Here is a 24,895-nt window from a genome sequence, read left to right as displayed (position 1 = left end):
AGCCCTCTACAGTAAAACCCAAACCCATGGATGTAAGATTCAAAAGACTGGGACTTAGGAGGATTGCTCCATTATAAAATATACATAAGCTGGGTGTGGTGACCCGTGTCCACCCAGTACTTGGAAAGCCGAGACAAGAAGACTGCAGGTTTGAGGCCAGCTTCAGCAATGTAACGAGACCCTGTTTCAAAACAAAAATAAAAGTTGGGCATGATGGCACACGTCTGTAATCCCAGTACTTGGGAGGCCGAGAAAGGAGGATAATAGGTTTGAGGACAGCCTCAGCAAGTAGTGAGACTCTCATCAACTTAGTGGGACACTGTTTCAAACATAAAAGGAAAGAGCCAGGCATGGTGGCACACACTTGTAATCCCAGTACTTGGGAGGTTGAGATAGGAGGATCACAGGTTTGCAGCCAGCCTCAGCTACTTAGTGAGGCCCTCTGCAACTTAGTGAAATCCTGTTTTTTTTTTTTTTTTTTTTATGGTACTGAGGATTGAACTCTGAGGCATTCCACCTTCAAGCTACACCCCCAGCCCCACTCTATTTATTTGGCAACAGGGTTTCGCTAGGTTGCTAAGAGTCTCACTACTTGTTGAAGCTGTCCTTGAACCTGCACTCTCCCTGTCTCAGGCTCCCAAATACATGGATTACAGGTATGTGCCACCATGCCTGGCTTGAGGTCCTGTTTTAAAAATAATAAGCCGGGTGTGGTGGTGCATGCTTGTAATCTCAGCATTTGGGAGGCTGAGAAAGAAGGATCGCGGTTCGTGAACAGCCTCAGCTATTACTGAGTGAGGCCCTTTGCAACTCAGTGAGACCCTGTTCCAAAATAAAAAATAAACAATAGGGCTGGGGGCGTAGCTCGGAGGTAGAATGCCCCTGGGTTCCATTCCCAGTACTGCAAAAATAAATAAATAAATAAAAAAATAAATTGAGTATGGTGGTGCATGCCTGTAATTTCAGTACTTGAGAGGCTGAAGCAGGAGGATTGCATGTTCAAGGACAGCCTCAGCAAGCAGTGAGATTCTTATCAACCTAGCAAGACTCTGTTTCAAATAAAAATAAAATAGGGCTGGGGTATAACTCCAAGGTAGAATGTCCCTGGGTTCAATCTCTAGTATCAAACACACACGCGCGCGCGCGCGCGCACACACACACACACACACACACACACACACACACACACTCTCCTAAAAAAACAAAAAAATAAAATAGGGCTGGGGTGTAGCTTCAAGATATCATGACCCTAGGTTAATTCCTGGTGCCGAAAAAATTTATTTTTAAATACCCTTATCCATTAATGACAGAACCAGGACCACCAGGTGCATTTCTTACTTACCATCATAGCCTCCTAGCACAAGCCACGGGAACACTGGTCCTCCGAATGTACCGAGGCAAGGGTCATGTAGCAGGCTGGTGTCATTCAGAGAGGCAGGGGCCCTGCAAAAGATCAGAAAGCACCTCCTGATTAGAGCAAGCTTTGAGACATCAAGGAGACCTAAACATTCAGACAACAGCCCCTTGGGGGGCTGACCATATCCTAGGCACAACGTGGGCTCCGAGGTTCCTTAGCTGAATAACATAGACGGTCACTTGCCTCTGGAGCCCATAGCTACTGGGCAAAAGGCAGCAGATAACGGCAGCGCGATGGTGACACGTGGCAGAGGAGAGGGCAAATGACAAGGGGCAAACTGCCACCAAAGGAGGGGACCTGTGCAGGTCTGGCTGCGACCAGCTCCATGAGGGTGAGGGGAAGGAAGGAGACCACCAGGGAGGAAAGGAGGAGTTCTACAGGCATGACCGTGGAGAGAGAAGGGTGTGTGAGAGGGGATAAGATGGTGGTTCGGGTAACGAGTCCTGTCCTAGAGCCCGGGGTGCCCATGATGTGGGGAGTCTGAGGGGAGGGACAGGGCGGGAAAGGATGGTAGACAATGGCAAAAACAAGGATTCAGTGCCATGCTGAGTGGTTTAGAATTTTACCCTGGAAGCACTGAGGAGCAATTAGAAATATATGAGGAAAGGATGTCATGAGCCGTTTTACAGAGAACTTGGTCTGGAAGTGGGAAAGAAACAGGAAGCAGAGAGGGCGGTCAGGAGGTTTGTGCAATGGCCCAGGCAAGGGTGAACACAGGCAGACGTGACCTGGGGAAAGGGAAGCGGCACCTCAGGGCGCCCCCGCTCAGCCCAGCTGGGTGCTCAGCGGCTCCCATGGCACCGCCTTCAGAGCCCGCACTGCCAGGCCCTGGCATCAGGCCACTGCAGCTGGAGGTAGCATCCTGCATCCCCCAGCCTGACTGCCTCTGCATCGGGCCGAGAGAGGACATCCAGAGGCTAACGTCCAGCCACCACAGGACGGTGGGGGGCGCAGGGACAGAGCCTCTGCGTGATTAACTGGTAGATATGGATGCCATCAAGAACACAGGGGAGAGAAGCAAGTCTGCCTTGCTCCGGGCAGCCACGTTCCCGTTCCCACAGAGCATGCGGGTGGAAAAGCCAGGAGAAGCAGGAGAAAGGGGCGAGAGCTGGAGGCCTCAGAGGAAGCGGCCAGTGTGACTCTAAGGGAAGCACAGCCCTGCAGGCATGGGAGTCACCACGGCAGGCCCCTCACCTGCCCAAGCCAGACCCTTTGATAACATACGCCATGTCAAACTTTTTATATAAACTTCTTTTCCCAGTTACCCACAGCTCCCTCATACCATCTGCCTGTCGAGAACACTGGCTTAGGGCATATGGCTATGAGAGTACAGCTCATGAAAGACAGTGAGCCCAACAGCCTGAAGAAGCATATACCAGACAGAGCTCCTGAGAACCAGAAACCTGCACGCTCAGCTCTCTCATGGTTCGTTAAGCGATGCAATCAAAAGAGATAAGGAGAGCAGGGCATGGCGGTGCAGGCTTGTAATCCCCGAGTTTGGAAGGCTGAGATAGGAGGATTGCACAGGTTCCGCTACTTAGTGAGACCCTGTTTCCAAATAAAACGTAAAATAGGTCTGGAGTATAGCCAGGAGGTAGGAAGCCTCTGGGTTCCACCCCAGTACCACCAAAACACCAAAGAGAGAGAGAGAGAGAGAGAGAGAGAGAGAGAGAGAGAGAGAGAGGGAGAGAGAGAGAGAGAGAGGAAAGAGGGGGGGAGGGGGAGATAAGGAGAAAATTTTCTGCTTCTATGGTGAACAAATAGCTCTGTGGTTATTTGCTAGCTAAGTAACTGTCCCCAGGCCAGCTCCAGGGCATTCGCTGCTGGGCTGCTCTTCAGCTTCCAGGACAAGCCCAAGGCCCCCCTTACAGATCACAAGCACAGCTTCCTTGGGAGACTAATCCCAACTACAAAGGCGCCCGCCCAGCCAGACACATGGCTCCCTAAGGGAAGCAGCTTCAGGGCCTCCAATCTAAAACTGCAGGCATCCTCACTCACCCCTTCAAGGGAGCCTGCTGCTTTAAAAGCAATCAGGGGGTCTATCTGAAAACCAAGAAAAAGCACAATACACTTCTAAGTTTAAGTCTTAGGGGTACTTGGGAGGCTGAGACAGGAGGACTGCAGGCTCAAGGACAGGCTCAGCAAGTAGTGAGACTCTCATCCAACCTAGCAAAATCCTGTTTCAAAATAAAAATAAAATAGGGTTGGGGGTGTAGCTCGGAGGTAGAATGCCCTTGAGGTTCCATCCCCAGTACTAATGAAGGAAGGAAGGAATGAAGGAATCTTAGGGGAAGGTGTGTACATGAACCTGCACGCTGCTGAGCTGGTATGAGCTAAAGGCTGAGAGGCACTCGCTGTCCCTGCACTGGTCGAGGAAGCCACCCCAGGTCCTTTGCCCTTGCCTGCACCTTCTGCTTTAAACACTTCTCTGTGATGTCCTCCATCCCTTTGCCTTTGTAGGTCTCCACTCCAGAAACCACTCCCTCTTTGCTCAGCCTTATTTTTTCTTCGTAACACTCAACTCTACCTGATAGAGCGTGTGCACAGTCACGAGCCACAGAATAGCATTTCTGCCAACGATGGACCGCACGCACAATGGCGGTCCATACAATTACACGGCCTACTGATGTCGTAGCTGTCTCACTTTGTGTAAACACACTCTACAACGTCCCCACGACAAGGAAATCAACTATGGCGGAATCTGCCGTAACACGTCCCCACTGTGAGGCCATCGGTCTCCCTCCATCAGGAAGCTCTGCAGGGGTCTGGCTGTCTGCCCACTGCTGGGTCTCTAGTACTGTGATTCTGTGAGCCACAGCAAGGGTCCACATACTGGCAGGATACACAAATGACTGCTGCCACTTACCGTACACAGTACAGAAAGTGCGTGTGGTAATCAGCATACACATAGAATTCGTCCCCTACTTCATGGTCCAGCGTGGAATGGCTGTTCTGGAAGTAATTTAACACACTCAAAATAGTACAATTCTTGTTATATGGTGAGAGAGGAGCCAAGCAGATGTCTTGAAGTGTAACTGTCTCATTGTTATAGAATGCAGTAATGTTTTCAATAGCTGTCTGTAAGTCAAGAACCTGAAAAAAAGAATTTAAAAACAAACGCAGAAACATGTCAGATTTCTTCAAATCATTAAGGAATGTTCCTAAGGGGAGGATTAAGATCACAAAGGTAAGCTATCTGGTGGGGCCAAAGGCCCATTCTTACAGCAAAATGGGCCGAAGACCCTGGTTGCAGGTGTCCAGAGATGTGGAGGGGACATCTCGGCCAGAACAGATCTCAGCGCAGGACAGACACATGGTCATCTCCCTTCCCAGCCTTCTCCAGCAGCCACCAACAAGGTCTCAGCAGGGAGAAAAGGGCGACGTGCCTGGCCATCCCAACACACCCCTTGCCAAAACACACTGCCAAATGCCTTGATCTGCACTACGGTCACTAGGAATACGCCCACATTTCCTAGTAGAGGCTAGGTTTTAAGAGGTAAATGGCTGTGCCATCCATCTTCCGCAACAAATTAGGAAAAGGCCGCAGTCACTGGGTGGAGAGAACGTTCTATTAAAGTCTGAGATCCATTTTGAAGCGTTTCAAGTTTGCATACTTTCTGTAGACAAGAGCAGCATCTAAAGGAAAACAATGTGATTGTGTAATCGTTCATTAAAGGAGAAGTGGCTCTCCACGGCAAGTGCTTTGGGACAACAGGAAGCTTTAGAGGCCTCTGTAAGAGAAACGGGGCTCTCTTCCAACCCGCTCTCAATGGCAGGCTGGGAGCCGCATTCAGGTCATGGCAAGTTTGTTCTTAGAACTTGGACAATCTAGCAGCTCCCATCCCAGCTCCCAACACAGCACAAAACCCTTCACTCCTCTGGGTCCTTTCATACTACTTCCAGTTACCAAAAGAAAAAATTCACAAATTCCTAAGATGAACACTACTCAGGTCTTCTGCTCATTACAATTTTAAGAAAAAGGAAAACCTACTATTTCAAGTCAATTCAGAAGCAGGCAACAGTAAATTTTTCAGCAAATTCAGTGTCTTTTTTTTTTTTTTTTGTAATACTGAGGGTGGAATCCAGGGACTTTTCTACCTCTGGGCCACACTCCCAGACCTATTTTATACTTTATTTGGAAACAGAGTCTCACTAAGTTGCTGAAAGCCTAAGTAGTTGAGGCTGGCTTTGAACCTGTGCCTCCTGTCTCAGCCTCCTAAGCACTTGGATTACAAGTGTGTGCCACCATGCCCGGCAAATTCAGTATCTTATCATCACTTTCTTGAAAAGAAAGTCAGAAAAACCTTTGCTTTTATGCTTAAAAATTTTCAAGATACTAAATCCACATCAGGTAGACCAGGTCAACTTGTAAAAGCCAGCATACCACCCGACTTTCCAGATGAATGTGCGTCTGCTAACAGCAGGTTACCTGGTGCAAAACCTCTTTGTCAAGTGGGGGCCCGAAGGGCACGTCCGCTCCTGCAGGATACGGCTCGTAAGTATGTTTGCTGGCGTTAGGGGCCCGGATGATGAGCTGTTCTGTCCGGAAGAAAGGCCCAAAGTGTGTGTCAAAGTACTCTTTCTCTAGGCGGGCCTGGCTAGAGGGAGATGACCAGAGGTCGACTGGATTTGTGGTGATCCGCGCAAACACCAGGCCTGAAGAACACATGGCGATGAAGACCAGAGAGAAGAAAATGACGCAGCCAGGGTTTCGGACGCAGAAAGCCCCCCACTGGGCGAAGAGGCGCCTCAGACAGCCCTCGAAGGCTGCGCCGAGTGAGTCGCAGCAGGACGCCTCCCCTGGAAGAGCGGGAGAGGAAAGGTGGGTGGAGGTTAAGAGCCAAGCCACTCCTGAAAGTCGGAATGGGAGACGGTTAGCTGTTACTGTGTGAGCGGAGACTCCAGCCCCCTCGCCCCCAAGCATGCTCACACTGCCCCTGGCTGGCTCCTCTTTCTCTTGGCAAAGCCACCCCTTCTTGGTAGCTGGCAATGGCCACTATTTCACTACATGGAGGAAGGATGCTCACATACCAGCGTGTGTGTGTGTGTGTGTGTGTGTGTGTGTGTGTGTGTGTATGTTACTGGGATAGAATCCAACGGCATTCTACTTCTGAACTATACCCCCATCCCTATTTTATTTTTATTCTGAAACAGACTCTTGCTAGGTTGATGAGAATCCAGTACTTGCTGAGGCTGTCCTCAAACCTGCGCTCTGCCTCCCAGGTTACTGGGATTACAAGCATCACCATCACGCCCAGCATAGACCAGCCTTCGCAAAGCAAAGTTCTTTGACTGCTCCCTCGCCCGCAGTCCCCTCAATCCGTCCCTGCCGCTCCTGCCCTTGGGCTGCTGGGTCTGTGCCTTCACAGCTCTCACCGCAGCCCGCAAGTATTTCACTGCTACTGCTAATCCCCGGGTGCTGATCTGACATCCTGACATCAGAGCCACAGGCAACAGCCATGTCCGTCCTCCCCACTAGAGCACCGCCTCATCCAGAATAGAGACATTGGTTTTGAGAAAGTCAAGTCTCTCAGGCCAACATAATCGGAGCCCCTTATTTTTCATATAAATATGCCTACCTCTGTCACTGGCATTAACAGAAAAGGCTATATTGCTGTCAATGGGAGTGTACTCCGAGACAAAATAATGTTTTCTGAAAAATAAAAGCACGTAAATAGTGTTAGTGGACTTCACAACAAAGTGGTTACATTTCAAAATGCCATTAAAAGCTTACTTCTGGCCTCAGGAGAAAATTTAAGAAGGCATTTAAAAACAAATTATGAAAGGATAAGTTTACTTTGTCATTCCCCTTTAAAATTTTCATATCCTTTAAAAACACACGCTCCTCCCCAGTAACAAGAAGTATACTTAGTACCCAGTTCTTGGTTTTGTTTTTTTCTTTGGTAGTGGAGACTGAACTCAGGGGCATTCTACCTCCTACCAAGGCTGTTTCAAAACAAAAAATAAAATGGGCTAGGGGTGTAGTTCTGAGGCAGAAAGTCCCTGGGTTCAATTTCTAGCAACACACACACACACACACACACACACACCCAATCAGAAGGTACTGCTAATCAGAAAGTATTACTAATGCCTACACTGGAAACATCTGAGCAACAAAATGACAGCACTGGATGCCCATAATGTAAACAATTGAATAAATAAAGGAAGGAAAAAGTCCAATCAGTAAATGTAGAGAAAATGAGAGAAATCCACAATCACCAATGGGCAAATACCACAGTAATAATGGCTGCAGTCAGGGCAGAGGGTGACAGTTTGAGGAGAAGCAAAGTATTAGGTAGTCTTAAAGTATCTCCTCTAGAGAAATATTTCAATTACAGAAAGGAAAATGGTAACTTCACAGTGGGGAAACCCAGCAGGTACCCTCTTATCCATGTGAGCGGGTTAACAGTGCTGCTGAGACACGGCGTCATGGATCCCACCACCATGCACCGGGAAAGACACATCACCACATCTGTGATGTTCCTGTCAGAAACACACAACCTGAGGCCGGGCGTGGTGGGCACGCTTGTAGTCCCAGCGTTTGGGAGGCTAAGACCGGAGGATCATGGTTCATGGACAGCCTCAGCTACTTAGAGAGGCCCTTTGCAACTCAGTGAGACTCTGTTTCAAAATAAAGAATAAAAAATAGGGCTGAAGGTGTAGTTTGAAGGTAGAATGCCCCCGGGTTCCATCCCAGTAAAGAAAAACACGCAACCTCAATCCAACAGTCACTACAAACATCAAATGAAATGGAACAGAGGAGGCAGGCTGCAGAATAACTGACTGGTACTCATGATACATCTAAAATTGTTTCAAAATAAAAAGTTAATAAAAATGTGCTATCCTAAATCAACGTGAAAAAAAACCTAAAAGGACTATAGTACTGTGTGTAATTAGATTTGATCACGTTTGGCACATATGAGTTTCTAAAGAATGGGCTAACACAGGGAGCTTTATACCACACATCACTCTGGATAAATCGATTAGACTGACTTGAAATGTTTAAGTGTCTACGTAAGGCTTGACTGCTAGATGCAGAGTGCAGAATTCATGGGAGACGCTCATCCAGGTATTTGATTCTTGTTCTAATTAACAAGGTCTCAACCTGAATACTAAGTGTCATGTGGGTAATTTTGCTCTTCTTGCCTGGGCTACAATTAACACACACACACACACACACACACACACACACACACACACACACACACACACACACCTTACCTGTAGCACCACACTGCAAAAAATGCTCCAAAAAACACAAACAAAAACGCCATGTAGGTGATCCACATGATGACATACATGGCGTCCAAGCCAAAGATCCTCCAGGGGACGGGCGGGGGTGGGGGCTGGGGCTTGGGGCCGCACACGATGGAGCAGTCCTGGCAGCTGCACGGCCCGGTGACCTCGTCTACAGACTCATTGCAGCCTTTGGTGGCATTGTTCATGGGCACCATCCCATGGACTGGAAGATCTACAGGAAGGAATTGTGTTCAATAAATATGTCAATGAGAAAAACACTAAACATTTGGTATTAAGTTATAGTTAAACCCAACAATAAGCACTCTGGTATATAGAGTAATACAACTGGGAGGATAAGGTTTGGGTTTGTTTTCTGGTACTAGGGATTGAACCCAGGAGCATTCTACCTCTAAGTGACACCCTCAGGTCTTATTTTTTTGTGGGTGTGTGGTATTGGGGATTGAACTCAGAGCATTTTACCTCTGAGCTACACCCCCAGTCTTATTTTTTTATTTTTATTTTTGTGGTACTGAGGATTGAGCCCAACATTTTACCCTCAAGCTATACCGCCAGCCCTGGTTTTTTTTTTTTTTTTTTTCCCTCTTATATTCTTTATTTTGAAACAGGGTCTCACTAAGTTGCAGAGGGCTTTTGTAAGTAGCTGAAGCTGGCTGTGAACCTGTGATCCTCCTGTCTCAGTCTTCTAAGTATTGGGATTACAAGTGTGTGCCACCATGTCTGGTCCTATTTTTTATTTTTAATTTGAAATAGGGTCTCACTAGGTTGATGAAGAATCTCATTATACTTGCTGAGGCTGTCTTTGAACCTGTGATCCTATGGTCTCAGCCTCCCAAGTACTGAGATCACAGGCATGTGAACTATGCCTGGCTTTTTTTTTTTTTTTTTTTTTTTAAATTTTGAAACAGGTTCTCACTAAGTTTCTGAGGCTGGCCTCACACCTGCCATCCTCCCATATAATTCTCTCAAGCACTGGGATTACAGGTGTGTACCTTTAATCAAGCCATATTTTAACAGTTTGTCCTGTACAATTTTAAGTGACTTCCTAACTCTGCATAGGGTGTTGCTAACACCTCCAACTACACCACACACTGAGGGGAACTTTCGCTCACACCTTAGCTCCTTTCTGAACAGCCAGTGTAATGCTAGGGCAGAGCTCTGACGAAGGCCTTTGTGATGCTCTGAAGCTATTCTTAAAAAAACAAAACCCCAGCTTATGCCTTCCATTACACAGCAACCCCGAAGGCAAGTCCTTTTCCTCCTCTGTTCACACTCCTGCCTCCTAATGACAGGTGGGTCAATGTCCTGCTAACTCAAGGACTAGTTGTCTGGATTTGCTTATCTTCCTGCTGCAGATTATGATTATTTGGCTTTAAGACATCATCCCCAATACAGCCAAGCCAGGAGCTGTCACTCCTACCTGAGAACACGGGAGTGATGGTAAATGGCGTCTGTCCGTTGTCCTTACTGAACATGTACTCAATCCAGTTGGTGGCATTGCAGGCGTCGGCATCCTTCCCACAGAGGAGGCCCAGGGCCTTCTCATTACTGGAGGGGGCCTCCACATCCCGGCAGGCACTGTACATGGCTAGGAGAGGAATCCCAGGCAAACAGGTGAGACACGCACGGTGCTTGTTCTAACTTACCAAGGAAGAGGCGGGAAAAGGCCTCTGAGATGTGAACATGGGACTCCACCTGCAGAGCCACCACGCCAGCAAGTAGGCGGAATGCGGGCCACCAAGCACAAAGGGGAGGGAAACCTCCCTCTCAACTGGGTCAGCAGCTCTCAGGTAACGTGGCAGACCGGGCCCACGCAATGCCCCAGTGAAATGCCGCTTGGGAAAGGCTTCTGGCATCCCGTGGAGTTTTTTTTTGTTTTTTTGTTTTTTTTTGCAGGTCTGGGGATGGAGCCAAGGGGGAATTCTGCCTCTGAGACACACCCTCTGCCCTATTTTTTTTTATTTTGAAACAGTGCCTCACTAGCTGAGACCGTCCACAAACCATGACCTTCCGGTCTCAGCCTCTCAAATGCTGGGATTACAAGCGTGCGCCACCACGCCCGGCTCCCAGAGTTCTCACAACAGAGGAGCACACTAAGACTCAGAAGGAGAAGCCAAGAACCCTAATACCTTGGCAGTCAATGAAGCTGGTTCCAGAAAACCTCTGCAGCACATGACACAGCTGGATTACGGAACTTATAGGAAAAACTGGCTTTAGGGCATAGGTCACATGTGAATGAATCGAGTCTGGTTCTTTTTGGCGTAATTTTAGCACACAAAGACGATACACTACATAAGGCTAATACAGATGACGCTTCACACACAGGAAGCAGCTGGAGCAGGTCTTGTGCTGCTAACTTTCATTCACCTGTCTCTTGCTTTTGCCAGCAACTTCCTGGAATCTGCTAAACTCCAGAGGTACTTAATACATTCATTTTGTTTTCCTCTTTTTTTTTTTTTTGGTGTTTCTAGGGATTGAACCCAGGGGCATTCCACCTCCAAGCTATACCCAAGCTCTTTTTGCACAGGGTCTTCCCAGGTTGCCAAGCCTCACTACTTCTGGAGGCTGACCTCAAGCCTGCAATCCTCCTGTCTGAGCCTCCCAAATACTGGGATTACAGGTATACATCACCAAGCCTGGCTCCTATCTTCACTCTTGGAAGAGAGGTTAGCAAGAGTGAGTTATCTTCCTCAGAACTCTGAATATATTATTCCTTTCTGGCCTTAAATCATGGCTAAGAAAAATCTCAAATGTCATTCTTTTGAGGTTATTATTTTATTTTTGTGGTACTGGGGATTGAACCCAGAGCTATACTCAGACCAGTTTTTATTTTATTTAGAAACAGGCTCTTACTAAATTGTTGAGAGCCTTCACAAGGTTGCTGAGGCTGGCCTTGGATCTATGTATGATCTTCCTAACTTAGCCTACCCAAGTACTAGGATTGCAGGTGTGCACCTCTATACCTAGCTTATGTTTGTCTTTTCTCTGTTTGCTTTTAAGATATCTATCTTTGGAATTTAACAGTTTTTCTAAGTTATATTTAGGAATGAATTTCTTTTTGCTTAAAAAAACTTATCATGCATATATAGCCGCAATTTATTGAACGGATTTCTGCACATTCAGATATGCACAGCCATCACAATACTCAACTTTAGAGAAAATTTTAACCCCCTTAAAAAGAAGTTCAATAATCTTTTTTTTTTTTTTTTGTGGGTCTGGTGATGGAACACAGGGGCATTCGACCTCTGAGCTACACCCCCTGCCCTATTTTGTATTCTTTATTTTGAAAGAGAATCTCATGGCCGGGTGTGGTGGCACACACTTGTAATCCCAACATTTGGGAGGTTGAGACTGGAGGATCGCGGTTCGCGGACGGCCTCAGCTACTACTTGAGGCCCTTTGCAACTCAGTGAGACCCTGTTTCAAAATAAAGAATAAAAAATTGGGCAGGGGGTGTAGCTCGGAGATCAAATGCCTCTGGGTTCCATCCCTAGACCCGCAAAAACAAAAAACAACAACAACAACAAAAAACAACCCCCCCACAAAAAAACAGAATCTCACTAAGTTGCAGAGGGCCTCACTAAGTAGCTGAGGCTGTCCACAAACCAATCCTCCAGTCTCAGCCTCCAGAATGCTGGGAATACAAGCGTGTGTCACCACGCCTGGCTCTCCAGTACTCTTTAACTATGATCCTTATGTCCCCACACCCCAAGCCCTATACAGCCACTAAGCTGTATCTATAGATTTGCCTATTTTGGACATTTCCTATAAATAGAATTGTAAAATGTCTAATCTCTTGTGATTGACTTTTTAAACTTAGCACATTTTCAACATGTCTAATACATGTGGTGGCAAGTATCATTATTCCATTCCTTTTTACAGACAAATCATTTTCTCTCATATGGAGGTACCATATTTTATCTTTATATCCGCTGATGGACACCTGGGTTGTTTACATCTTTTGGTTATGAGTAATGTTGCTATAAGTATTTGTAAAATTTAATATGAACCTATGTTTTCATTTCTCTTGGGAGCAGAACCTCTAGGTCATATAGTAACTCTATGTTTATGGGTTTTGGGAACTGCCAGATTATTTTCCTTCCTTCCTTCCTTCCTTCCTTCCTTCCTTCCTTCCTTCCTTCCTTCTTTCTTTCTTTCTTTCTTTCTGGGTCTGGGGATGGAACCTAGGGACATTTGACCTCCGAGCTACGCCCCCTGCCCTGTTTTTTATTCTTTATTTTGAAACAGGGTCTAAGTTACGGAAGGCCTCACTATATAGCTGAGGCTGTATGCGAACCGTGATCCTCTGGTCTCAGCCTCTGGAATGCTGGGATTACAAGCGTGTGCCACCACGCCCGGCTCAGATTATTTTCCAAAGTGACTATACCACTTGTAGTCCCATCAGCAGTCAATGAAGGTTACAGTTCCTGGTATCTGAATCTAGCCATCTTGGTGGGTGTGGGCTTTGCTGTGTACTTCCCTGATGACTAGTGATGCTGGGTATTTTTTCATGTGCTTACTCTTTATATACCTTCCTTGGGTTGTCTACTAGAGTTATGAGATTTTTACATATCATATGTACAAGTCCCTTAACAAATTCACAATTTGCAATTATTTTATATTTTCTTCATGGTGCCTTTTAAAGTATGAATATGTTTTCATTTTAATGAGATTTAATTTTTTTATTTCTTCTTTTGTTGCTCATGGTTTTGATGTCATATCTACGAATCCACGGTCAAATCCAAGGTCATAAAGACTTACCTCTATGTTTTCTTCTAAGTGCTTTCTAGTTTTAGCTCTTACATTTAGGTCTTTGATCCATTTAGGGTTAATTTTTGCATATACTATGCAGTGAAGTTCCAGCTTCTTTCTTTTGCATGCTGGTGTGCACTTATCTTTCATCATTTGCTTAAGAATATTGTTTCCTCTATTTAATGGTCTTGGCATCCTTGTCAAAAAATCAGCTGACCATATATACACAGTTTATTCTCATATTTCATTGATCCATATGTCTGTCCTTATTCAAGTACTATATCCACATTGATTTCCATTGCCTGGTACTAAGTCTTCGAGCTGGGCATAGTGACAACCACTTGTACTCCCAGCACTTGGAAGGCTAAGACAGAAGCACTGCAGGTTCAAGGCTAGACTCAGGAACTTGTGAGGTCCTCTGCAACTTAGTGAGCCCTGTTTCAAAATAATAAAATGGGTAGGGCTGGGGGTGTACCTCGAAGGTAGAATGCTCCTGGGTTCCATGTCTAGTACCATAAAGAAAAAGAAAAGCCGGGCGTGGTGGCGCACGCTTGTAATCACCAGGCCTGGGAGGTGGAGACAGGAGGATCGTGCAAGTTCGAAGCCACCCTCGCTGACTTCAGAGACCCTGTTTCCAAATAAAAATATAAAATAGGTCTGGGAGTGTAGCCCAGAGGTAGAAGAGTTCCATCCCCAGTACCACCACCAAAAAAAAAAAAAAAAAAAAAGGAAAGTGACTCCTCCTACTTTGTTGTTTTTTTTTTTTTCAGGATTGTTCTGGCTATTCTGGGCCCTGGAATTCCAATTTAATTTTATAATTACCTTGTTAATTTCTAGAATGAAGTCAGCCTAATAGGGACTGAGTTTAATCTGTAGATCAATTTGGGAAGTACTATCATTTTTAACAATATTTAGTCTTCTGATACGAAAACATGGTATGTCTTTCCACTTATTTACATTTTTAATTTTATATTATTTTTATTTTTGATACTGGGATGGAACTGGGGGGCATTATGCTTCTGAGATACAACCCCAGCCTGATTTTATTTATTTGAAAACAAGCTCTTATTAAGTTGCAGCAGGCTTTGAAACAAGCTTTTACTAAGTTGCTGAGGTTGGCTGCAAACCTATGATCCTCCTGTCTCAGCTTCCCATGTACCAGGATTACAGGTGTAAGCTGCCATTTTTTTTTTACATAAAGATTTATAGTTTTATAGTGTGTTTACTTTTGTTACATTTCTTTTTTTTTTTTTTTTTTTTTTTTGCAGGTCTGAGGATGGAACCCAGGAGCAATCAACCTCCAAGCTACACATCCTACCCTATTTTTTCTTCTTTATTTTGAAACAGGGTCTCACTAAGTAGCGGAGGCTGGCTATGAACCCGCGATCATCCTGTCTCAGCCACCCAGGTATTGGGAGTGTTGGGATTACAAGCGTGTGCCACCACACCCAGCTCAGTTAACATTTTAAAGTTGCCAAGACATGACTTGAATCCACACATTTTTGATAGCTTTAAGAATTCTAAGACCATGACTATACTCAACACATTTATCTGTTTTTTTTATCAGTATCTCTAATTGTTTTTATTTTTAATAGATTTTATATGTTAGGGCAGTTTTAGGTTCACAGCAAAATTAAGCAGATACTTCAGTTTCCATATATTTTTTGACCCACACATGCACAAGGTCCCCCATTATCAACTCCCTGCACCAGAGTGTACATTTGTTACAAATGATGAACCTATACTGACACATTATTACCCACATCCCCAGTTTACATTTGAGTTCACTCCTGCTGTACGTTCCATGGGTTGTGACAAATGTAAAGTGATATGTATCCAGCATAATAGTGTCTACACATAGTCATCTCACTTCCTAAAAATCCTCTGTATGGGTCTCACCCATCCCTTAGTCCCCACAAACCACCTCCAACTACCGCCTTTTTTACTGCCTCCAAAGATTTGCCTGTTCCAGACGTCAGAGTTGAAACCATAAGCTACGCAGCCTTGCTAGCCTGGAGTTTTTCACTTAGTAGTATGACTAAAGGATCCTCTGTGTCTTTTTGTGGGGCTTGAAAGCTTCTTTGCAGTGCTGAATATTATTCCATGTCTGGATGTATGGCGGCTTACATACGCATTCACTTACTGGGAACGTCCTGGTTGTTTCAAGTTTTGGCGATTATGAATATAGCTGCTATACATATCTATGTGGAGGTTTTCTTGTGGCTATGCTTTCGCCTCACCTGGTAAACACCAACGAAAATGATGCCGAGTCATATGATGAGCGTAGGTTGAATTTTATAAGAATCTACCAAACTGTCTTCTAAAGCAGCCGTATCTTTCCCGTGGTCCCACGTCCTCATCAGCATTTGGTGGGGATTTGGATTTTGGCCATTCTAATACGCATGTATTTATTTTAATTTTAATTTTCAATTATGTAACTATAGAGTCCACTTCAATGAGTTCTTTCCTAAGATCCATTTGGTTCTATTTCTAATTTGTTCATCGCTTTCCTGTAGCATTCCATTCTTTTCATTTTCAACGAATGGTGGGCTCTTTCAGACTGTCCTATGGTCACAAGCTGCTAGAAGACCATTCCTATTTGTAATATGTGCTTCCTTTTCCCTTAAGGAGAAATTATTTCCTAAGAGTCGAAACCTCTTTGCCTCTGCCAACTACTTCTATCTTCCTACCACCTCTCCCAGATTAAACAACTCATGTCCGCTAGAATCAAAGTTCCAATGGTTATAAATACGTACACAAGTAAAGTTGCACATACTGAAATTTTCTGTATGGGAACTTAAGGTTAGGAAGGGTTTTGTTAAAGCAAATGCTTTAAAGAGATTGTTTTACTGGTTATAGCCCAAGTTCCTGGATACAAGCAAAGTAATAATTTTCATTTCAGGGCAAATGGAACTGAAATTTGTCATTTTCCCTAGAGGTGACAGGATAAAAAGGAGCAATTTAATACAATGTCCTAATTCCAGCTACAAGGGGAAATACTTGAATTTACTCACCATTGGCAAAACTTTGTCCAACATAGTACTGTAATTCTTTTACATTTGTTTTTGTTAGCTTTGTAACAGGATCAATATAATCTTCAGTTGCAGTAACATTCAGAAACTCACTCTGTTGAGGGCTACACGTCAGCTCACAAAACAGGCTCATTAGATTATAAAAACACGAAGGACATCTAAAGAAAAAGTAAATTATGTGTGATATGACCTCACAGACAGGGCTAGCAAAAACAGGATTTAAAATGGATAAAGAATATTTAAAACTGATTGGAAAGAGACAAATCAATGACCATAAGCACACACTAAACCACAATTCCTCACTTAAAGCCTCATGTTAAAATAAATAGTTTTAAGAACTGTCTTAATTATTACACTTATTTTGTCCAGACATAATTTAAAAAAGAGAAGGATTTTTTTCCTAAATCCTGTGCTTTTGTGATTAGATGTCTTTGTCTTAGAACTATGACAATTTTGGTTAAGAAAAAAAGGAGAAAATGAGAGTTACATGAGAATATTCATTATATAGCCTACTAAGTAAGTGGCTTTCTTCCACATCCCAGATAATCTCCAAATACAGAGGACTTCCCTGTGACTTGTAAAGATAAAGGACAGTCCAGGAGCGACCCTGGTGTTCTCTGGCTGCACTCACTCAGAAGCACGCCTTTTCACGAAAACCACAAGCTGACCGCTGCCCTTCAGATCCAAAAGCGTAAGTTCTTAATATTGACATATTATTTGGCAAAAGGGCTTTCTTCCCTTTGAGACATTATTACTGACAAAAGCTATTCATTAGACTTGAATTTTTGCAACCCAACCAAATGAGATTACTTTCTATTCTGATCTAGCCCCAGTGACCATCCTGGGCACAGAGTGAGGAAGGCGTGCCCAGCCTTCAAGAACTCTGCTCCAGTGGAGCAGACAGCATACACACTCTTTTTCAGGAAACCTGTGCTTTACTGTGCAAAACCAGAAACTACAATCACATCATTCTGTCAAGAATTACTTTTTTTTTTTTTTTTGGGTGGTACTGGGGATGGAACCCTTCTACCTCCAGGCTACACTCCCAGACCTATTTTATATTTTATTTGGAAACAGGGTCTCTTAAGCCAGCGCGGCTGGCTCCGAACCTACGCGATTCTCCTGCCTCTGCCTCCCAAGTGCGGGGAGATTCCGAGCGTGCGCCACCACGCCCGGCCAAGAATTACTCTTAATATGCAGTTTTCTCCTGTTTCCCCAGATCACAAATCTCCGTGCTACTTCACTTACTCTCTATGATCAGTGTCATCATCTACATAGGATGCTGTCAGGTTACTTCTCTTACTTGCTATTATGAACAAGCTTTGGTACCTCTGATAACAAGGGAGAACCTTGGCTCTGTGTTGATGTTTATGTCCACAAGGCTCACCTAGAGTGGGTGCTGAGTAAATGTTTCAACTGAGTGACAAAGGCTCCGACCTGGCTCCATCAATATCCTGCAGCCTTCCACAGTGGCCCGTATTAGTAATCCTGCTAAATTCCCAACTTCTGACCTGTTATTACATCATATGATCTCCTGAGAGAACAAGTGGGTGATGGTTTTCTGTTCTGCACTGTCAGCTTCTGGTAAGAAGCAGGGATTCCTCAGTGGCAACTGGCTTGAGCTCTACAGCCTGCAGTGACCTCTGCAGACAGCATTTCCCCCTTTCTATTTGCTCCCCAACCATCTTTATCAGTGTGCTGAAGTCTGAAAAATTTACAAAGATAACACAATCTGCTGTTCTAAAGAATACCACCAGCTTGTTCTTTTGCACGTTTAAAAAGTGTTAGGTAGGCTTAGAGAAAAACAACTATTATGCAATCCTTTTCACCAGCGTGGGTCACAGAAAACAGATGGGACAGAAAACGAACTTTGACAAAACCAGCCAACTAAGCCAAAACAAGCTTAACAGCCACCCAAGGCCAGCTCTACTGAGAATGACTCTAGAACATCATCTCACTACTGAGAGAGGCAAGAACATGCAAAGAGTGAGCCTGTGCAGATGAGGGACCACCACCAGGAACCGCTCCTCCCCACTACGCCTGGCCCACTGTGCACGGTCTGTGGGCTGGGACATCTCAGAGGAAAGCAAATCACAACCCTGAATGCAACTGGGAAGGAAACCAAGCTGACTGCGATTATTATTATTATTATTATTATTATTATTATTATTATTTGGTGGTACTGGGGCTCCTGGAAGCCCTTCTACCTCCGGGGTACCCTCCCAGACCTATTTTATATTTTTTTATTTGGAAACAGGGTCTCTTAAGCCAGCGAGCCTGGTTCCAAACCAGCATGATTCTCCTGTCTCCGTCTCCCAAGCACGGGGATTTCAAGCCTGCGCCACCACACCCGGCTGATTGTGATTACTACGACTTTAATCTGGACATCATAAGAGAGCTTTCTTAAAATAAAACAGACCAATGCTGGGTATGGTGGCGCATGCTTATAATCCCCGTGCTTGGGAGGTAGAGACAGGAGGATCGCGCAGGTTCAAAGCCAGCCGTGCTGGCTTAAGAGACCCTGTTTCCAAATAAAAATATAAAAAAAATAGGTCTGGGAGTGTAGCCCAGAGGTTGAAGGGCTTCCAGGAACCCCAGTATCACAAAAAAAAAAAAAAACCACCCAAAAACAAAAACAAAAAAAAAAAACAGACCAGCAATCTGACTTTTAAAAGCTAAGCATAAAGACCAGCGTGGTGGTGCATGATTGTAATCCCACCACGCCCAGCTCAAATAATTCTTGAGAAGGAAGAATCAGCTTTGTCACCAAGTAAAAATGAATGTCTTAGGACAAGGTAGAATTCACTGCCTGGGGCTCTTTAAAGAAATGGGGGAAGCAGGATGTAGTGGCACATGCTTATAATCCCAGTGCTTGGGAGGCTGAGATAGAAGGATTGCAGTTTCCCAGCCAGCCTTGGCTACTTAGTGAGGCCCTCTGCAACTTAGTGAGACTCTGTTTTAAAATAAAGATAAAAAATAGGGCTGGGAGCCGGGCATGGTGGCATACGCTTATAATCCCAGCATTTGGGAGGCTGAGACAGGAGGATTGTGGTTCAAGAACAGCCTTAGCTGCATAGTGAGGCCCTTTGCAACTCAGTGAGAACTTGTTTCAAAAAAAAAAGGAATAGAAAATAGGGCTGGGGTTGTAGCTCGGAGGTCGAATACCTCTGGGTTCCATCCCCAGTACTGGAAAAAAACAACAAGAACAACAACAACAAAAACAAAACCACTAACAATAACATTACTGGTTAACAGATACCTAAAACAGAGCCACTGGCTCTGTCTGCCTGGCAGTCAACCGACCTGGACAGAAACTGTAGTGGGAGCTGCAGGTTGTCCTTCAGTGTCTGAAGCTGCTGAACATCACAACAGAGACTGACGTCGTTGAAGAAGAATCCCGGGCAGAGCTCCTTTTGGCGAGAGAGCACAGATGCGCGAGCAGTGCAGTTAGAGTGAGGATGCAATTTTTAGTGAGAGAAAAATAACTTCACTGGTCTTCACTCTATTCTTTTTAGTGCCCGAGGGTAAGATATGTATTTGCAAAGTTCTTGCAGAATTCTCTTGGAAGGCCATCAAGTTCACGATTCATAACTAGGGATTCACAAGTAGAAGCTGCAGAGACATTTCTAATATTTTTCTGATTTGGAAGCTCTCTCTTCTCCCTGACAATCATTTTACCTCTTCCAACATCTGACTGTCAGGTTTCATCAGAATGCTCTTTGTGATTTTCACTAGCTACTCGTAGGAAAAGTCAACAAAACTTTTATTATTCTGATGAAAAAAAAAACAGGTAAATCTAGATCTATTATCATGTCAACTTTATTTTATTACTCAAGCCTCTAAAACCAGTATTTCTACCTTGATTTCTGAGTGTTTTCCTAATCAAGAAGGGCAAGAATACAAAGCTGAACCTGGCAGCAGCCAACACTCACAGGTTCTCAGGGGACACAGGAAAATGAAATCCACAAGGAAAGAAGTCACAGCTTTTAGCAGCAGAGTCTATTCAAGTCCTGGAATCTAGATGCAGAAAAGCTAACTTCTAATATATTTTGCAGAAGTTCTAAAGGGTAACATTTAGGTACCAAGGTCATTCTCTAAATAGTAGCCTACTACTGGGAAACTTTATGAGGTACAAAGGTAGCCCTTAAAAAATGAAGCCTGAGCCGCACTATCCTTTCTGCACTGTGTGTTACAAGTTAGAGTCTGAGGTAGGATTTATGTCTAGTAGTCTCACTGTACCCCACGCCAGCATTTCATGTGCCCAAGCCCCACACAACACACTTACCTGCACTAAGTCATACCCATCCTTTGGCAGCGGTTTTGGTGGCCCAGAATATTTGCAATTGTACCTCTTATCTCCAGATGCAATTCCACACTCTCCATACCAAATACAGGATTGTGAAAGCACCTAGAGAGAGTCAACACAAAACCAGCTGTCACCTGGGTCTCAAGGGGAAAACAAATTTAAGCAACAAAAACCGCTCACTCCAGCACTATTACAGAACCTTCCAGCGCTACCTGGAAATGAAGAAACAGCAAGAGACACTTGTTAAATATTTTGAAAATTGTAATAAAAATAGGCTAAATGCCTGAAATGGATTTGTCAAATCAATGAAACATAATGGAAATTTGACACGATTTCTATTTTCTGCTTATTTACTTGTTAAGAGAAAACAACAGCTCCATGGAAGAGTCAGAGTATAGAGAAAAGCAAGACAGTATAAGAATTTGCAACTACTGAGGCACTATATTTGCCATTTGCCATAAAGAAATATAAAAGCATTACAGATGAGAAGGAAATTCTTACTTTTTTTTTTTTTTTTTTTTTGGTAGTACTGGGGGTGGAACCCAGAGGCTTTCTACCTCCAGGCTATACTCCCAGACCTATTTTATATTTTATTTGGAAACAGGGTCTCACTAAGTAGCCGAAAGCCTCACTAAGTAGCTGAGGCTGGCTTAGAACCTGTGCGATCCTCCTGTCTCAGCCTCTCAAGCGCTGGCATTACAAGCGTGTGCCACCAAGCCCGGCTCAAATTCTTACATATTTTTGGGTTAATTAACATGAGAATCTCGTAAGTAACCTAAAGAATAAAACTGCAAACCATAAAACTCTACCTGAGAAGTAAGAATGAACATACTGTCCTTGAGATTTAAGCAGAAAGGAAGAAATGTATGCGTTCACTTTAAGAAAAATCACCTAAGCAATCTAAAAAACAATTTTTAAAAATCTCTTATGAAAAGATTTCTCAAGAGCCACTCATATTCCCCATGTGAGAGTCACAAGGCTATCAGAAAATTCAGAAGTGGGGAGGGTTCAGTGTGAATCAGCACCCAGTTCCAAGGGTACTGCCCAAAGCAACCCTACTCTGCTCACGATGGACTCACAGAGGGTCCAGCCAGCCAGGGCCACTGGCTTACAAACAGTTGTCCCACACTGAGGCAGAAAATACAAGAGGCGACCTTGGCTCCCGAGATACCTGGTAGAGAAGCCATTAAAAAGTCCTAATAGAAGCAACAGGAGGACTTCTCTCCAGGGACAGTGGCACATGACCTACACACATGCAACTAGCTCAGGTCTATGTTGGTCCTCAGAGATAAGATACAAATCCCACAACAGTCCCTGGAGTCCTAAAACATGAAAGAAAAAATAAGCAGGAGGTTGGTTGGGGTGTGCAAGTATGGGGAATCCAAGGAATCAATATACCTTGTCTCTGAATTCACCCTTTAGATAGTCTTAAAATAAAAATTACGCCTTATCCTTCTCTTGACTCATACACTAGGTCACAAGGGAGTGAAATTATACAAATGAGGAAGTGGTGAGCCTTCAGCAAAGCTGGTGTGCCAATCCTTTCACGAAGTTACACAATTCCACCAACATTTTTATATAAAAAGATTCCCAATTGAGACAAAAGTTGTGGTGCATGTTTGCAATCCCAATACTTGGGAGGCTGAGACAAGACTGCAGGATTAAGAACGGCCTCAGAAATTTAGGGAGTCTTCAGCAACCTGGTGAAACCCTGTTTCAAAACAAAAAATAACAAAGGGGCTGGGGGGATATCTCAGAGGTAGTGAGTGTGCCTCTGGATTCAACTCCCAGTACCAAAACAAAAACAAAAACAGATCCCCACTTGTTAATCTCAAACACAGAGATTCTGAAGAAAGAATTGCAATTCTAGGTTGCCAACTGAAAGGTCATTACCCATCTAACTGAAGTTTAAAAAGGCAAAAGCTGATTACAGAGGTGGAGGAAACTGGTAACATTTTTGTGCAATTTAAATACAAGGGCCCCCTCCCTATACCTAGCCAAACAGAGTGCTCAGGGGCACTCTGGCTAAGCACCCATGGAAGCCAGAGTGACAGTGCTGAAAGGTAAATTCCTCAGACCAACTAAATTCTGTAGAGTTTAGCTGGACAGAGCTAGCGCAAGTTTTGAGAACGCCAGCAAATGTGATCAGACAGCATTCATAGAAACACTGAAAACAATTCACCTCAGCTTAGCCTCAAACATTAAATGGTTACAGCTTAACCAACTGGTTACAGGGCCTCCTGCAACCAAACACAGCTCAGTGACTGTATTAAACTACACGCCTTGGTCTGTCAGGTCCAACACAGGTGCCCGACCAGTCCAAATGCGCAGACTCCCACACATTAAAAACAAACTCAGTTAACAAATCCAGTCTTGGCATGGCAAACCCAGCCCAGAACTGGCATTTGAAGTCTAATTTCTCCTTTCTTAGCACTTGGCGCTACAAAGGCAAATCAAGATGACCTGTTGCTATTTAGGTTCCTTTATTTTTTCCAGGCTTGGTGGCACACGCCTGTAATCTCAGCATTTGGGAGGCTGAGACAGGAGGATCGTGGTTCGTGGCTAGCCTTAGCTACTTAGGCCCTTTGCAACTCAGTGAGACTGTGTTTCAAAATAAAGAATAAAAAATAGGGCTGGGGGTGTAGCTCGGAGATAGAATGCCCCCGGGTCCCATCTCTAGTACTGCAATTTTTTTAAAATAAAGATTATCCTTTATAATCTGTGATTTTTTTTTAAAGCAAAGCACTATTTCTACCATTCTGGTGCGAAGGCCTGTAGTATGGTCAGGAGCCCTACGTTTTGATCCTAAGAACTCACAGCCAGGTTAAGCTTCAAGCATATTGGAGCGTCAGATGCTGGAATGCACTGGGGTAGGTTACTTACAACCATGCTAAATAGGAGTTTTCCTACCTGTGAAATGAAGCTTACTGTTTCTGCTTACCTAACAGCTTGGTGTGAAGAGCAAATGGATATGTGCATATATGGTAAATAAGTAAACTATGAAGCAAGTTACAATTAAATAATTATTATTAATAACTTCCAACTATTTGGAATCTCAGTCAAAGAGTTTCAAAGGTCTGAACAAAATAAAAAAGCTGAGACCGCTCTGAGCCCAGGGATTTTGAGCCTCAGTCTCCACTCGTGGGTTTTCTTCTTACTGCCTATAGGAGCAGCCCTAAGCCAATGGGCCCAGGTACTCGCAAGGCACTCATGTATGCCAGGCACTGTCTTTCCTATTTGTCAACCCAATCAATCCTAGCAACAGTTTGATGCAGGAGGTGCTAGAGTGGGTATTATTATATCCATTTTACAGATATGGGAGGGGATGCACCAAGATACCAAATAACTTGTCCAATACCACACAGTGGCCAAGCCAGGAGTCAAACCAGACCTCTCTGGCTCCAGAAACAGACGCTCCACAAGGTATAATCATCTGCATAATTAAAGCCCATCCTGTAGCGTCACACCCTCCCCGCTCCCTTGTGCAAGGCCATGAGCATGTGAACTCACTCACACGGCTGTACCGATGGGAGAGCCCTCTTTTCCACCTCAATCTCTACCTTCACGCCTCTTCTCACCTCCAGCTGAAGGAGCATGGCCCATCACCCTCGCCTGAGCCTCCTCAGGGCCTCCACCACCTGGTCTCCTCATCTGCAGTTTCAACTTGGTCCCTTCACCTGCACCTGCCTATTAACACTGCTCCATTCACACTCACGGGCCCCTCTCTCAGCCTCAATGACCCCCAACCCTGCTCCAGCTGCACTTCCAACTAGATGCCTGATAGTCTGTAGTGTTCAAGAGGAAACTAATTTCTCTCCATGCATCCTCTACTCAGATCCCTTTGCAGCAGAGTTCAGACCCCTAGTCCCCTTCCAAACCTACTTCCCAGAGCTCAGCTCTTGCCCACTCTCGGGAGGTCCCCTTGCACAGCCTTCTCCCACTCTCACAGTCCACAGCAACGTCCCCTAGGCATCGCCACCACTTGGTTCTTCCTGAAAGGTGCCTCCAAAGTTTTCTGGTGCTCAGAACCTCTGATCCACCCTTGCTGCCTGGAAGGCAAGCTCCAGATGCCTCACCTTGACTCTACCCTTCCCTCCCCTTGACCCACAACGAGGGGGACCTGAGGCCTTT

The 24,895-nt window shown here is 44.6% G+C and overlaps 1 protein-coding gene across 1 annotated transcript in view; it reads right to left on the bottom strand.

Annotated features, from left to right (window-relative positions):
- NPC1 (NPC intracellular cholesterol transporter 1) overlaps window positions 1-24,895 on the bottom strand; it is a gene marked incomplete at both ends in the record, with an annotated part of 58,756 nt that overhangs the window by 23,997 nt on the left and 9,864 nt on the right. The window contains 9 exons of the mRNA XM_080714659.1: window positions 1,343-1,443; window positions 4,284-4,510; window positions 5,847-6,217; window positions 6,997-7,070; window positions 8,639-8,888; window positions 10,095-10,262; window positions 16,441-16,616; window positions 19,762-19,868; window positions 20,744-20,866. Of these exons, the coding sequence (XP_080570785.1) occupies window positions 1,343-1,443; window positions 4,284-4,510; window positions 5,847-6,217; window positions 6,997-7,070; window positions 8,639-8,888; window positions 10,095-10,262; window positions 16,441-16,616; window positions 19,762-19,868; window positions 20,744-20,866 (1,597 nt within the window). The remainder of the gene's footprint in view (window positions 1-1,342; window positions 1,444-4,283; window positions 4,511-5,846; window positions 6,218-6,996; window positions 7,071-8,638; window positions 8,889-10,094; window positions 10,263-16,440; window positions 16,617-19,761; window positions 19,869-20,743; window positions 20,867-24,895) is intronic.

Source organism: Muscardinus avellanarius, assembly GCF_963383645.1.
Source record: "Muscardinus avellanarius genome assembly, chromosome: 17".
Classification (NCBI taxonomy): Eukaryota; Metazoa; Chordata; class Mammalia; order Rodentia; family Gliridae; genus Muscardinus; species Muscardinus avellanarius.
The sequence above is the reverse complement of the archived record's forward strand: the minus strand, read 5'-3'. Positions and strand labels throughout refer to the sequence as shown.